This window comes from Aplidium turbinatum, chromosome 5, assembly GCF_918807975.1.
Source record: "Aplidium turbinatum chromosome 5, kaAplTurb1.1, whole genome shotgun sequence".
NCBI lineage: Eukaryota > Metazoa > Chordata > Ascidiacea > Aplousobranchia > Polyclinidae > Aplidium > Aplidium turbinatum.
The window spans coordinates 5,053,955-5,070,491 of NC_137476.1; the positions used below are offsets into that span (position 1 = coordinate 5,053,955).

Genomic DNA, 16,537 nt, shown 5'->3' on the forward strand with positions numbered 1-16,537 from the left:
CCCAACCGTGGGGCAAAGTGGGACACTTCGTTTTTGCATGATTTGGTACTGTTTTGCCGCTTCTCTCAAAGACAACTTCTTGCTTCTCATCTTCTATTCCATTCTTAATACTGATAGCCTATCCGTCCATTTACCTATTTCAGTTTTTCTCTTATAGCGACGAACCATTGTCAGAATAAATTGTGTAGGCCTACCGGTACAATATAAATGAATCCTGATAAATATTTTACAATCTTAAAGGCTAAAAGAGTTATAAACAAAAATTCAATCAACAGAAGCACTAGATACAATTTCCATCCAAAACACATTTTGCTTCCTCACGACACACGTTGTGCTCTGCCAGTCGCCATTTTTTTTACAGCAAATACAGTTTATAGTTGCCTAACTAGTGCTTACGGTTAGAGGGAACCAAAAAATACAAAACGCGAGAAATCGCGATGTCCCGCGTTGCCCCGTCTTCCCCTACATTTATTTGCTATATAAAAACTAACAAGTTGCACAAAATATGTAGACTAGTCTACCTTAGGAAAGGATACTATTCGAACAATTTCAGTCAAGTCGCGAAGGCTATCTTTGGGCAAATTTTGTCTCGCCTACCTCAAAAACATTTTGGCCTCATATGTCACGCTTTTAAGGTAAACGTTTTAGGCCTTCCAGTGTGAGACTCTCACGAGACGAACAGCTACAAATTTCCATAAGTAATTACTGTGAGTGAAATACACAACACAGTAAGGATAACTGTTTCAAATATGATTGCGTGATCAGCAATTAAAAGCTACAGGTGGTTTGCAGTGGCAGACAGGTTGGTTTTCAACGTGCATAGGAGGTAAACACTAAACAGCGGTATGCGAAATCACTTATCGTTTTTTGAGCTTTCCCGTTGTCAAAAAGCTTTAATACACTAATTGTTTTGCACAATGACTCTTCGTCTCATATCAAATTATTTAATTATGATATGATCTAAAAGATGACATTATATATAATATGTAACTTAAAACAATTAATATGTAACTTATAAGTAGTTGCAAGTTGGTCGACCAATTAGTCCGTCCCGATACCTCAATCGGTTAAGCTCTCGACTTTCTAAATAAAAAAGCGGTAAAATGAAGCAGCGCTAGTTCGACTTTCGTGGTGTGCGCTTGTTCTATGCATTTCAAGGGCAGCTCTCCATTAGCATCTAGCGGAAACTTCACTCTGTCAAACCCGATGACTGGCCTCGCATCAATGGTTCAAATCTTCTACGATTGCAGCCATGGACGAGCTGAATAGAGACGCAAAATTTGATCGAAAAGCTTCACTTTGCAACTTGCAAGTTTTTTTCAAAAAGTTGTAAAATGTGGAGCCAATGTTGCTTCGATTGGCGCGGCACAAGCAGAATGATGACACTTGTTTCAACCAGGGCTTTGGAGCCGGAGCTCTACGTGAAATTCAAGTAGAGCTGGTTGTTTGAAAAATAGCTCCGGCTCCGATGAATTTCATACGATGCTACTACTATTGACTAAATTCACATAATTTAACAGCAACCCTTCACAAAATTAAGAAATTATTTGCGTAATCAGACGTCAAATTAACGAATATGTTTTGAAACGCAGTTCCGCATGACATTTTGATGAAAGTAGGCTACCTTAAATTTCATAAAGTTGTGCCATTTTTTAGCAACAGTTGACTGCAGGGAATTTTAAGCTTTAGAAATTATTTTCGGAGCCTGGAGCTTGAGCTAATTTATGATAAAAGAGAGCTCCAGCTGGATAGGCAGCTACTGTCTTTTCTTGTGGCTAAAGTGCCCATCAGTAACAGTGTCAGTGTTAAGTAAAAATATATCTGTTTAATTTTTGTCATTACAACTGCACCCCAGAGACAGCAAAAATGGCAACGTTTGTTGTCTGTGATGTTTTGTACTGTAAGCATTAAGTAGCCTACCAGAATTAGATACGATTATCAAATACTTGTTGATTGTACAAGAATGGAGTTATTTTGTGTGAAGTTGTCCAAAAATATCATGGGTTTGTAGCTTACTGCAGAAAATGAGAGTTAAAACAAAATGCCAATAACACAGAAATGCGGTGGTAACTAAGGCTGGCAAGTTAATTTGCAAATTAAATTAATTTTTTTTCTTTTTCAAGTATGAACCAAACCTTTCGACAAAGCTTGAGCGAATGCTATTCCATTAAAGTTTACTTAAAAGCGATTGAAACGAAACGTGAGACTGTTTTTCCATATTGTGCCAGACTTTAACAAGTTTCACCAGCACAAGTTATGCAGCCACACGAGCAGAGCACTCTGTGGCGCAAATTTTCAGTTTTTTTCAAGGCTGAAGTTCATGAGAAAATAAGCAAAATTTTCGTCTGGTAACTCTCCACTATCTCGACTTGCTCTTATTAGTCCATTGAAGCGATGACGTCACTCTTTCTCACGCGTCTCTGCCCCAGGTCCACTTAGCTGCTTGTCGGATTTCAGTTGGGCCCGCGCCCCAAAGCCTCCACGGCCCGGGTCAAAGTCCATTCTGTATTCATCACGAACCTACAAGATCAAAGTGAAGGAATAGTATTTTTAATTAGACAAGGGTTCTATCAGCAAAACATGTCGTTCAAGAGCATGCCCCGATTACATCTGTTTTAGCGGAAGCTAAACAAACGCACTGCTGCCATCATCATATTCATATACGTACAAACTTACAGTTCAACTTAAAAATGAAAAGCTGAGCATTCACAATTCTGACCACTCCAAACATCATGCTCACCATCATCTATCAGCATGATATAGATTACTCAGAAGCGCACCTTTCCAAATCAATAAGAAAAAATACATAGTAGAAAAGAGTGTTTGCATGTCAGATAACTTGCGAGGCATCTGACCTGGCCACCTGCTTTCCCTCGTCCATACTGGCGGCCTTCCTTGAAGCCAGCGTCCCAGTCTGTTCTCACCACTCGGTCATCCAAGCGTGTCCCATTGACATATCTCATGGCGTCTTCCGCGCATTCGCGGTCGTAGTACCTGGGTGAATGAAGAGCCAACAAATGTTTCGACAGCAAATAGGCTTACATTATCTTTTCAACAAAATGCAGCAAAACTCAATTTGAAAAAGACTTGAAACTTGATTATAAAATGTATAATTGGCTGAAAATTAGAACCGAACAAATTCCCCTGCAAAATATTTACAAGTTGTCTATTCCTTATACAGTATACAGAGAGTGGAGTAGAGAATGTTGAAAATGGTTATGAAAGGCGTGTGTAAGAAACATAATGTGTTATGGAGGTGAATGCTGGGCAATGAAGGTAGATATCATGCTAATGCAAACGACAGAATTGAGAATGGTTCGAACACTTAAAGTGTGGCAAGACACTTCTCGATAAAGTTAGAAATGATGTAAATAAGTGGGTAAATGTTGAGGAATGCTTCAGTGGACATCGTCTGAGATGACTTAGACATCTTGAACAAATGAGAATAATTCGACAAAGTGAGTTTGAAATAATGCAGGGACGAGAAAAACGAACACCAAATAAAACATGGGGAGACATCGTGAAGGATGACCTGACATAAAGGGACTTAAAAACTGAAGACGCCAGCAATAAAGAGAAATACAGGAGTTACTGCAGACCAAAGGTTGACCTCTAATGTTTCGGGATGAAGACCATGCTTCTTTAAAGCAAAAAGGAAAGACAGCTTCAGAGATAACACATAACAGTGAAATTTTAAGCATAGTTCATTATTGTAGCGTGTAGAAGCTATATCATACTATCACAAGAATCATTTTCATTTGTTATTATTGTGAAAATCTAAATTGAGTGAAAGCTACAATAATACCATTCGGTATTCTGGCTTGTAACCTCGCAATAATGCATAGCCTAATTCTACATCTTTGTGCACTTACTCAACAAAACAAAATCCACATGGTGTCTTTTTGAACTTATCCAATCCCATAATTATCCTCTTTAAGTCTCCACATTTTGAAAACAATTCATGGATTTGTTCTTCAGTTGTAAAGTAGGACAAGTTACCTACATAGAGTGTCGAAGTAGATTTCAGAAGTTTTTCCTGGTGTGACCGATCTCCCTATTTCAAAGTAATATTCATCATTAAATTCTTAAATATAATGCCATATAGACAATGAGTTTGAAATTTTGACTAATTTGAGCACCTACATGTCATATCATTCGCTTTTATACAGTGATGTTTTTTGTTGGGTCTACTGGATAAAGAATAAACTTGATGATTGAGATCAAATGAATAACTATTTTACTATCTAGTCGTTGCAATGCCAGACATACAAAAATGACAGAGAACAAAATAATCTTGGGGAGGTATGGCAAGCACCACAGCAAAGTATTGTTCTTACATTTATACTGCCGTAGTATAAGTAACATTATACATAAAGTTAATTAACAAAACAGCCAATATTTTGTACAAGCTGCACATCAAGAGTGAGACTCTACCTCACCCTAGAGTTGCAAGATTGCCCTTACTATAAATTCAACAAGCCTTAATTTACGTTAGGCTATAAACTATCATATACACAGTCACACGCACAGCAACTTGTTGCTTTTAACAAAAGGTTTATGATAGAAAGATTTTCTACAGAATGGTGCAAAGAAATTTATATTCACACAAGTCAGTTTCATCATACCTGTAGTGTATAGCCTATGGCTTAATTACAAATAGAAATGGTTAATTTGTTTTGTAGAATGTTCTATGGCAATTGACAAGTAGAAAGTGTATGTTTAAACAAACGAATACCGTAAGTACATTGAGTGCATAGAGATTCAGTCTATAGTAGACACACAAATAAAAGAGAATAACATATTTTAGTATAAGACACAGAACTTTTATCAAAGTTTACCTACAATGTCAGGATGCGACTTATACAAATTTATATATGCTTTGTACCATTTCAACAGGCCTCAATTAGGGGTGTGGCTTATATCCAAATACATACGGCAACTGCAGACAGAGATGACACTGTTGCAAGCTTAAGATCTTATTAGTGGAGAAACATGACCAAATAAAAGAAGTAAATATGCGATGCTAATTTCTGAAATACCTTGAAATGTTGATCTCTGTAAGCAGTAAGATCAGTTCCAGGATCTTTCATTAATGGTCTCAGGTAAGTATTTTGACTGACGTCAACAGACATGATGTTTTAAAGAATTCTAATCTAAAATTAATAAGTTTGAATTTGATAGCAACATTACTGGAAAGTGTAAATATGGTCAAGTATCATATTAGAACATTTCCTTAGTTTTGTATTATGATGGATGGTTTTGGGTTCCAATATTGAAATAAACTTTTAGGTTGTGGAATGTAGAATCAATTTTTTAACAGATGTTTTACAGAAAAACGCCAACTGACAAAGCAAAAAATGAACTGCAATACCGCTAGTCTATCAAATGTAAAATTCCCTAAATCTATGTTCAAAACTCTCTAAATCTGTGCAATACTATAAGATACAGATTACCCAGTACCATACTGGCTAAGGAGATTTAGGCTACTCTTTGGTATAGGTTACCGTACCGCTCTGCTGATGATAACAAAGTCAATGACTAACAATAACACCAGCTTCTACACAAGCTAAAAATAATGAATGCAGAGGAAGGTGATTGTGTTACCAGTGACCACTGCATGTAGGTTTTAGTTCTAGTCTCAACTGTTACTTCAGTGGTCGCTGAATAACAGACCCCATTGTTGGGTAATTATTAGGTGGATGCATCAGTTCAAAATGATTTACAGAATTAAGTGTATTTTAAAACTTTTTAGCACAAACTACACCATACTAATCAGCAAAGCAAGTGAACCAAGGCATGAAAATTCCCTGAATTTGTATCGGAGTGGGCATAATACAGCTTCCAATTCCAATCTAAGGGAAAACTAAAACTCCATTAAAATAATGAGAACTTTACGACAACCAAGGTTGCCATATATTTTTTTAAATTTTTAGCCCAAACTTGGCCAATCACCAGTGCTTCCACTTCTGACAATTGATAAATCCTCTTTAATTTCCTTTTTTGTCCTGAAAAATCCCTTTTTTCTCAGTCGGAAATCCTTTAAAATTTCCTTGATAGGCGATGTTATTTTTGACGTTATTTGAGTTAAAAAAGGTGCCAATACAACTTTAAAGTTTTTAATCTCACCTAAGTTACGTTTTAACCTGAAAGAACAGAAAATCAGTGAATTGAAGAAGTGGTACGGTAGGCTTCTCAAATTGCTACAAAAAACAACACCTTGCAGGCAGTAGCATGGCTGATTTAGTTGACAAACCCAATCTAATACCATAAATTTGACATATTAATGTCCAGTGGGCAGTGGCATTATGGCAGGGAATATAAATAATATTATACACCACACAAGAAGTATCTCAACACATTCACACCTGCTGTAGTATAAACACCACATGATTACATCACAGGAGCACAGTAGCCTAACACTCAGCAGTTAATACTCTTAATACTCAGACTCAGTTATTAAAAACATTAGCCTACTAATTGTGAACAGTGAACACTGGCACTGCATATGTAGCCTAAGTGGTGAAACAAAAAGGCAAAATGAGCCAAATTACACTCATTTAGGCTACAGAGGAACAACAGTCATTGGAACAGACTGAATAGGTGATAATCTTGATACAAAATTAAATTTCTAAGACTGACTCTGCATCAGCGTTGCCCTTGCTGTTCATGAAATTCTATTGTTTATAGCTCAATATGTCAAAGCAACGTTGTTTTACTAGAATAGTAGGCTACACATATTTTACAATAACATGGTTTACTTCCTTTGTTCACTGTCCAGCCAAAAAACTGCTTGTCAGTTAGTCGGTTCTGGGACATTTACCACCTGGAGTCCTGGACATCATTTACCAATTACGGTGCCGGTACCACTCTAATCTTTCCCACCCAGACTCCTAACTTCTCCCTAACACTGAAAATGTACAGGTGGTAAATGTCCAGTAACGAATTACCGTATCCATCCATTAAGAAATTTATTTTTTGTGTCTAGTTTGGTTTTCCTTGATGTGCTAACTTGTTCAACTCTATAGGCTAGGCTATCTCTTTTTTCTCCTTGTCAGTAACATCTTCACAATCACCTGAGACTGATGAAAAACTTTAAGATACTAGGCCTATTCATGATACTGACTCGGTCTGACTGTGTACACTATACATATCCTACACAAAGCCTAGCTAGCTAGTATTATCACGCCATAATAGATTAGCACAGGCTATAACTAACTTTTCTAAACCGGAAGGATACCACTAGCCTAAGTTTATCATGCCACTGTACGTCGAAGCTCACTAAACTTTGTCATTGCTATTCAAATTCAACCGTAAATCAACGGACTACCAAATGTTAACTAAAAGAATTAAAACTAACTCACTCACTGAACTTACCGTAAGTCTAAACTCCAATTCCCAAAATGCCGAGAATAGAAATCAACCAAGCGAGAAGCGACGGAAAGGCGAGAATGGGTGAAAGAAGAGAGAATGAGAGGGTTTCCGGATGGCGAGTGGCGACGGAAACCTGCTGATCATCGTTATTCCAGTCGTTTTTAGAACTTTTGAAAGGGAATATGAATACAATTTTCTTTAAAATTGCTAAAAAGAACAAATCCCTTTTTAAGACAAAATTTCCTTGTAAAATTGTTAAAAATCCCTAAAAAATCCTTCTTTTCTTCAAATCCCTTTTTTATCCTTCAAAGCGTTGAAAAATCCCGATTTCGGGATAAAATCCTTCAAAGTGGAAGCACTGCCAATCACTTCATGCTAAAAATAGTTCAATAAGGGGAATATTTGCTGATTTGCATGAGGTTTGGATTCAAAATGATAGCTTAGTTGGTTAAGCGCTTGACTTCACAAGTAAATTTTTTTTAGGATCATGGGGTTACTGGTACAAGAGGCACTGGTACAACTTTCGGGGAAAGTGTTTGAGCAACGCATTTCAAAGACTGCTCTCCATTGAGCGGCACCAAGTGGAAAGAATAATTTACAGACAACATCTCAACAACAATTATAAACTTTCCTCTGTCAATCTCGGTGACAGGCTTCCCGATTGGGGGTGCGAGTAGCTGTTGTTGGGGGTGCGAGAATCCACCGAGGAAGAAGAGCTATAGCCTACTGTATATAAGAGATGGATTTTTTTTAACGAGGGAGGTGGTGATTATCTCTAAGACTAAGAGCATTTTATGTTGGCCTATTCAGCACAATGCACAACAACAAGAAAATACCACCCGACAAGTTGCTGATAACAAAAAGGCTGTGGTCCGAACGTCACGTGATTGGTGGCGCGATAATGCGATAATATTAGGGGAGACTGGGGTTAGTTGGAAAGTTTTTTTTAAAGTGGAATTTAAAACAATCGGTGCATAACCTGACAACTTGAAGTGGCATAAATTATCACCTATGGTGTCCCCCATCATACAACTAAAAATAAGTATTCAGTTAATTTAACTTTTAATGCAAATTTAAAATAAACAAACATACAATTGATTTTCCGACTAACCCCATGCCTGGGGTTAGTTGAAAAACGTCAATTTACTGCTCACTAATTAACTGAATAGGCTACTATTTTTTCAACCAACAAACAATTACATGGGGTTGTAGGCTTGAACAAATATATCTATTTGCTTTGAAATCAAAATGCAATGAATTCTACACCTAATCACCGTAAAAACGTTTTTTAATAAACTCGTTGTTAAAATTTGTGATATCATATATGTTGCACTTTCCAAGTTATTTAAATTAAAATTTCACCAGTAGGGGGAGACTGGGGCACAGTGAATCACAGATATTTATTTTTGCATTTATTCACATTCAAATCAACATAGAAACAGCAAATTTCGTGACACGATTCCGCATGATCTAAACTATACCTGAAGTATAGAAGTAAAAGTGCAAGACCTGTTGCACTTTTAGTTTTTGAAATTTTGCATTTTAAATGTAAAGAAAAAATTGATTCACTGTGGACCGGTGCCGGTACACAGTGAATCACGGTTACAATCAGTTACTTTTTAAAAGTGAGACATAAATTTCTTCTTGTAAATAGGCAAAAGGAACAGATCCATGAGCTACACAGAGGCGTCGCCATGGGGTGGGGGAAGGGGAGCCATCCCCCCGATTGCAAGCTTGCCCCCCCCGACATTGAAGTTTTATTTTTGATGATCTGCTCTCCAGCTTCTTTCATCAACTCCGGAGGAGTAGCATCAATTTTTCTTGGCTTATTTCTAGCTCTAGGCATATTTAGTTACAAACGTATCTAAAATAAAAAAAACTTTTTATACACATATCACAGTATGCTAAAGTCCGGTACACAGTGAATCAAATCCGCCATTGATTCACTGAGGCATGATTTACTGTGTACTATGCCTATCCTCAAAACAAAAATGAGAAAAACATGCTTTTCTCAAACGAGTTTAGTTTTAAGTTTTATTTCTATTTATGCCCACTTATAACTGTACTTTTCTATATAAACACTCTTGCATAAGTTTGACCATACACAAAGATATGATCAAAACTCTTCAACATCATTTTTTTACTTTTTACTAACGAAATCGACAAATTCTATCTTGGACAAAATGCTGAACTATGCTCCGCCTGTAGTTTTGCACGTGAAACGAAACTTTACTGTGGTCACGCAACAGTGATTACAGAGGAAATTTAATAAATCAAATATAGTTATTACTATCTGAAGCCTTTACAAATTGTTTCACCTAACGGATCATCAGAAGGTCTTATTCACATAGAATTTAATAATTTAATATATAATTTAATAATATACTAATAATTAATAATTTAATAATAATTTTAATTAATTAATAATTTAATAATTTAATAATTTAATAATAAATTTAATATATACTTTTTTCGTTGGATCGGGTGATTCACTGTGTACTAAGGCGATGTGAAATTTGAATGGACAAAATCGAATTATCACACAGGGTGACTACTGTTGTGTAGAGTATTTTTGTGAAGTTTTATGCAATAAAATCCAGTATCCGTAAACATGTAAGCGTTTTAAGGTTAGTATTTTCTAATTTTTGCAAGGTGATTCCACAAAAAATACTATCACAACGCATCAATCCACGTGATCCAGATAGCGCGCGCTGAATGGCTAGTTAGGGAAAACGCGTTGTGTGCCGCACACACGCGCGCGCGAGCGATTGCTGTCTGCTGCTGACTGCTGAGAGATTTATACCTTGAGATGCTGAATTGCTGATTATTATTGAAGATAAGGCTGCAAAATTCAGATAAGAAGTTGTGGTCAGCCGAAATGTTTGCTATGATTTTATGCTTGGTTGTTAAATAATCATTCAGGCTTCGGTTCAAAGTTAGTTTAGGCTAGGTTTTCCAAATTGTGTAAAGTAGGCCTAAGAGGCAGTGTCTGTAATTATCAGGTCTTCTGGAATAAGAACTGCTTATTCAGGTGAAGTTGCTGTTTGTGGTTCTGTATTTTTTATATGTAGCTTTGAGAATGACACTAATAAAGTTCATAGTATTACGGAAGGCTCAGACAACTAAGTTTTCAGCACTTAAATTCTTAGTTCTGTGTACCATACTGTAAGTGGGCTATGTTTTTTTTCTTCAAAAAATGCATTAATCTCTTCACATATTATCTTTAGTTCATAAAGCTGACCTTGTTGTGGGTAGCATTGTTAACTATTAAATCATGCCTAAAAGTTTTAAAAAGAGAGTAAGAAGCATGGAAAGCTCTTCTGTCATTGGACCCTCCAAGGAGCTTCCCACTGCTGATTTACCAACACTACGATATGTTCTTGCATTCTGTACTTTGTTGAAGGTGATACTCAAGTACTTTATTACTGCAAGTTTTTCTCTGACTGGTTTTAATTAAGCTTGGTAGTGACATAAAACATAGACCAACTCGTATATCTTCGTATGGATGAAGGGTAGTTGTTAAAAATACTAACATATAGCTTGCATGAATGAACAGTACACGTAGGCTACAATAACCAACTAGAAGACACTTTTCAAAACCTTAATGTGTTGAAATAATTAATTGCACGTTTACAGAGACAGAGAGCACTCATAAGGAATTAATTTTTCAGGAAGCTGGAAAAAAGCTAACTATTCTCTTTTCAAATGAAGATCGCATTCCTAAAACAATTGAGGTTTCTCCTCTCCCAACGTTATCGTAGAGTAGAAGCACCGTTATACCAAATTGGGCCTCTTGACAAAAGGACAACGAAAACGCTTCAAAAGAGAGTTAACAAAAAGGTAAGTTCTTACATACAGTATCTTTTCAAACTTTTTTGTCTAGTAATTTTCTATGAAATGTAAGGCTTTTATAAGTATATTCTTTGATAACAGGGTCATGCATAGACATGTCCCATGTTGTGTACTGGGGTTGGTCTGTTGTTATATTTGTTGAATGGAGCCATATGAGAAGGAGAATGGGTTACTGCCAATTCTACAACCCCACTTCACCATTGCAGATGTAGTTCAACCAACTCTAGATAGTAGGTGGTTTAAGGATTTTTCGATTTCCTAAAGCATTTCGTCGTGGGAAAGTGATTCAGATGTTCTGATTTCTATGTCTGTAAAGGCAGGCTTGTGCTTTGACTAAAGCTAGTCGTGCTATGGCGAGAAGATTTTTCTTGACTATCACTGATTTTTACTGCCATTTGTCCGAAAGAGTATTAATTGTTATGTTTGGCATATATTGTTTTTCGTTGTGACAGTCAGAAATAAAAACAAACTGAACTGATTTACATGGATTATTTTGTGTTCTTTACATTTATCAATCACACAAAAAACTTGTTTTTCAAGAGCCTCAAACAACAGCGAGGAGATGATTTCGCTGCAGTAAAGAAGTCACAAGTGATAGAGGAAGAGAACTGGAAAAAACAGCAGTTTTCTGCAGCAATTGATGAAGAAATTGACTCTCCTTTCGAACCAGCTGCACTTGGTACATCTGAATGTGACAATGCCCCGGTATTCAGTGATGATCCTGCTCTGCGATCTTTTTCTGTAAACATGTTAGAAAATATTCGCAAAAGCAGTGCCGTAACTCTTGTGATGTTTCTGTCCGCACTTTTACCCAACCAAAATTAAATTTGGATGCCAGCTCAGTGTTCTCTTTGATTGAGACCATGCCACGCTTACTGAGTCTATCCTTACTTCACACTTGACCATGGATGAACTAAAGGGTTTGATAAACACAAAGTTTGAATACCCTCATTTTCCTGCCCATACTCAGGCTGTGCAGCGTCTCATTTGGGAAGTCACTAACGACTGTGGAAGTATTGCTGGCCATCAACGACGGGATGGTTTCATTCGGGCGAGAATTGCTTCGCGTAGGGTCTTGCCGAAAGCAGACACAAAATCTGACTTTCTTTCATTGGCTGCAGTATAATATTTTGATATTCACCACTGTTTCTTGCTCATTGTCTTTATTCTTCATTCGTTTGTGCACGTTTTACAAGCACATATAAAGTTGGTTGGTTGATGTGTAAGCTACCATTGGAGAGTTGCAGTTACTATATCTGTCAAAAAACAAATGTAAATCGGCGAAAACAATCGAATATTAATGCAGTGCGTTGTGTGATTATGTAATACTTATTACTACAACAAAACCAAAGTGTCATCTTATGCACAGTGCATTCCTACTCTTGCCATGGAAGTGAAAAAGGCTTTAATATCATCAGTTTTTGCTGACCAAGCAAAAATAGGGTTGCCAGGTGATTGTTTAATATCTTACCGTACACCGCCAGCCTTTACCTAAAAGGGCAACTAGCAGTCGCATCATATGTAATTGTTGTTGTGGTTGTTAAAGTTGGAAATTTTTACAATTTAAAAAAGATAAACAAAGTTTTTTCTTCAAAAAAATTGTACCTGGCAACTCTGTGCTGGCAACAAATGCCAAGGACAAAATCGACTACATGTTTAAGGTTACTAAATATTTTTGCGTGAAATTTTACAGAAATACTCTACATAGCAATAGTCACCATGTGTGATAATTCGATTTTTGATTTTTTTAAATTTTTTGATTTTCACATCGCCTTACTGTGTACCGTGATTCACTGTACCCCGGCCTCCCAAGTAGCCTACATTTGAACTTATACATTTGAACTAAATTGAAGATTTATCTTTAAGTGGAATAATAATAGGAAAACGGTCAAGAGGAGCTCAAAGATTTACATTTTTGCACAATTTTCAACCACAAATAAAAAACCCTACTAAAATTTGGCAAGACGCACGAGATCGTTCAAAGTAGAACATCATTGTACATCAAGGGCTGTATCAGCCATGATAGCCTACCTACAGAGAGATCATACCACGACGACATACTCCTATCATACTACATCGTCATACTGTTATCAAAACATTTTCCAACTAACCCCACCCACTATTTTCCAACTAGCCCCATTAGCATATGACAAACTATTTTCCTGAAATTTTCAAGCATGGTGCACTTGACTAAAATTTGTTTATTTCTTACTGTTGTAGAACACCTACAGCTGGCACACACCAAAAAACTTCTGCCTATCTTTAACGACATCGACGCAAAAGATGTTTCTTAAAACGCCAAAAATTTTACTTCGAAAGTAAGAAAATACAAAATTGTCAGCCAAACAGGCATAACTGGACTCAACAAATCGAAACTAACATAAATTAGCCTACATCACATGGTGGCAGTAAATATTTAAAAAAGTCATCGAGAGTTAAAAAAATGATAATTTTTCAACTAACCCCGCCTTCCAACTAACCCCGGTCTCCCCTACGTTTTAACGTTCGCATTTTGTCGCTTCTACCTTTTTCTCGACCTTTGCTATGTTGACGTGTAGCCTATTGTTTTTGATACGATGGTCAGAAATAAAAACAACTGAACTGAACTGAAAATATTGTGTCAGCAATTTGCTCATTGTTGGCAATTTCTTATCGTAGCCTACACATTGGAAAAGAACACGTTAGCGAAAACGAAGTTTTTTCACGTTGTAGACTGTAGATTGGACTTATGAAAAGGAAAGTGTCAGCTACTAGTCAGGCTAAAAACAGAACTGATATTGGCCTGGCTAGGAACTGGATTGATTTTTCTTTCGATTTGAGTGAGCTAAGTTGGGCTGATTGGCCATTGGCATTAGGCTACACGCCGGTGGCCCTTGCAATAAAGGAATGTTTTTCACGACTAGTTGACTGACGCTTTTGGAGGTGCTAACGAAGTCAGGAATCCGTCGGTCCAAGCTGTTTGTCGTTGATAATGGGCATTGTTTCTATTGTCTTTACAATTGGCTTGTAGTGGCTCGAAACTTTCTGGTGCAGCGTTCAAACTGGGTATTCAACTCTGGCTAAGAAAGCATTGCAAGTTTTGATTCCATTTGCTACCACTTGGCTGTGTGAATCGGGATTTTCATATCTAGGCAACTTTAGGCTACATCAGGGGTCACCAACCTTTTTCGCATGCGGGCCACTTTGGCACTAAGGAGAGCTGTGGCGGGCCGCACTAATAAAATGTTAGGTAGGTTGACTCTTATGCTAGAAAAGAACGCATTTCGTACCCAGTATCCAGCGTTACATGTTGGTTGTTCATGTTTATGTTAGAATATCGCAGCAACAAAATTAATCGAACAACGCTACTGCCAGGCCCGTAGCCAGACCACAAAGCAAGGGGGGCCAACTTTTTTTAGGGGGGGCCGAAAAAATTGAAATGATTTTGGCATTTTAACCTCTCAAATATCGATATCCACAAAAATTGCAATATATCAGATTAGTGTTAAGGCCAACACTGGTCTCTTATTTTATTTGGTAGTTAAATCACAGCAACCATATTACAATGACCAACATAACACAGCAACCCAGCGGCGGGGGGTCTGGGGGGCCTCCCCCAGAAAATTTTGAAAAATTACTTTGAATTTGGTGCATTCTGAGAGCATTTTCAACAAAAAAATTTGGGTATGAGTATTCCTGTAAAATGGTGCTGTCCGGTAGCATAGCAAAAGGATAAGATCGTGTTTTCTTCAACATTTTTCGGAAATAAAGCTAAGTCTCTATGTTTTCTTGTTGCTAATTCCTGGCTGAGATATTTGAATGTTTGGTATTGGCAAAACTCGCTCTTTTAGTGCAGTTTCGCTTAAAATTAGGCAAACTTTGTTTTGCAGACATAGAGACTGAAAGCATCATTTTCAATATCGTGACGTCACACGCGTGCCAAAAGGGGGCGTTGTAACCCCCGAAACCCCCCCTTGGCTACGCCACTGCATGAGCTAGTCTATTGCAATTGCAGTCGCGGATGTTTGGATGCAAACCGTCTCACAAACAAGTCTAAATCGATAGATTTCGATACAGAATGTTCAAAGGCCATAAGCACCAAGTTTTCCTGTCTTGGTTGTAACATGCTCCGTCTAGTGGGAGCGTCAACCCTTGTTAACACTGAGAATCCACACTCACAAACGGCAGTGCTAGATCCAAATGTAGCAATATCTGCTAATCATTATAATTTATAATAATCATTATAATGGTAGGCTAGCTGTTGCTCGAGAATGTTGGGATTTTGCCAGGGGGGGGCGAAATTTTTTTCAGGGAGGGCAAGGTCCCCCTGGCCCCCGGCTGGCTACGGGCCTGCAGGCCAAGCTCCTTTTACAACACTTTTGACTTTTTTAACAATGCCTAATAAACGAGACCACTTGTTTTGTGCACTTATAGCGGGGCGAGCGGTTTCATCAGAATATTCATCGCCAAGCAAGAGTGGTGTTGTTACTTTGCTTCGCAAAAGATATCTTGCAATTAACAGTTTCAGTAAACAAGGAAATGTTTGACACATCGCAATACAAGCAACAATAGTGACCTGCAAACATATCAGCAAAAAATAGGCTCCAATAACAGGGAAAAAGAAATCAGGTACCATGAAACAAACGCTTGTGGAAGTCACCGAAAAATCGTAATTCATGAACAGTGTTCCCTCTAAAAAATTTTTTTTTAAAAAAGCAATGAGTTGGTTTTTCATCCTTTTTGCGAGAGTCTATACAACCGTCTTTCTTTTATTATTGACAACTCTCACTTGTGGTGCTTATCAGCATGGCAAAAATTGTTGATTAACAACATTTTGCAGTACTTGCTTCGGCAGAACCAGGGATGGTAGAAGTAGGGGATTGCTCACTCAAAAGTAAGGTGGACAACTGGAGGGTCATAATGTTATGACAAAATTTGATGCAACTACAGCTTGAGGTCTACTGCCATGCGTCGCATACTCAGGTGCAGTTTATATGACATGCCCACGTGTGTACAAAGTGTCTATCGCTAAAATAAATGTAGGAAATATGTGATATCATGTTTATTTGATACTATTCAAGTCATGATAATGCAGGGGTAGACTTCACGCAACACCGGTAACGGTAGGTAGCCTCACACTGCTGCAGTAAGGTTTTGCAGATTTTTTAGCACCCAAAATTTTAACCAAATATAGCAATTCATTTAATGAGAATGAATTTACGTAAAAACAAAGAAAACGTTTTGCAGTTTTGCTAATTTTTGAACTTCTTAGTAACCCTCCAGCTGTCCATTGTGCAAGAAAAATCAGCAAAGTGAGTCGTCCCGGTATTCCGCT

General features: G+C 37.4%; 1 protein-coding gene across 1 annotated transcript; it reads right to left on the reverse strand.

Moving 5' to 3' along the window:
- Positions 1-785: 785 nt before the first annotated feature.
- Positions 786-7,392, reverse strand: LOC145769984 (nuclear cap-binding protein subunit 2-like). The gene is made up of 5 exons (XM_082581555.1): positions 7,375-7,392; positions 5,040-5,153; positions 3,873-4,054; positions 2,856-2,994; positions 786-2,520 (listed from the first exon to the last, which is right to left on the reverse strand). Exons 2-5 carry the CDS (start codon positions 5,130-5,132, stop codon positions 2,401-2,403), a joined length of 534 nt encoding a protein of 177 aa, XP_082437681.1. The 5' UTR covers positions 5,133-5,153; positions 7,375-7,392; the 3' UTR covers positions 786-2,400.
- Between the last annotated feature and the right edge of the window lie 9,145 nt (positions 7,393-16,537).

What these genes read in the sequence shown, in the direction of transcription:
- LOC145769984 (XM_082581555.1), bottom strand. Translation starts at nt 5,132, where the DNA reads ATGTCTGTTGACGTCAGTCAAAATACTTACCTGAGACCATTAATGAAA. An exon ending in ACAGAGATCAACATTTCAAG is followed by an intron (nt 4,055 to 5,039) that starts GTATTTCAGAAA and finishes ACTTTGAAATAG; the next exon opens with GGAGATCGGTCACACCAGGA. An exon ending in TGTGGATTTTGTTTTGTTGA is followed by an intron (nt 2,995 to 3,872) that starts GTAAGTGCACAA and finishes TCATTCACCCAG; the next exon opens with GTACTACGACCGCGAATGCG.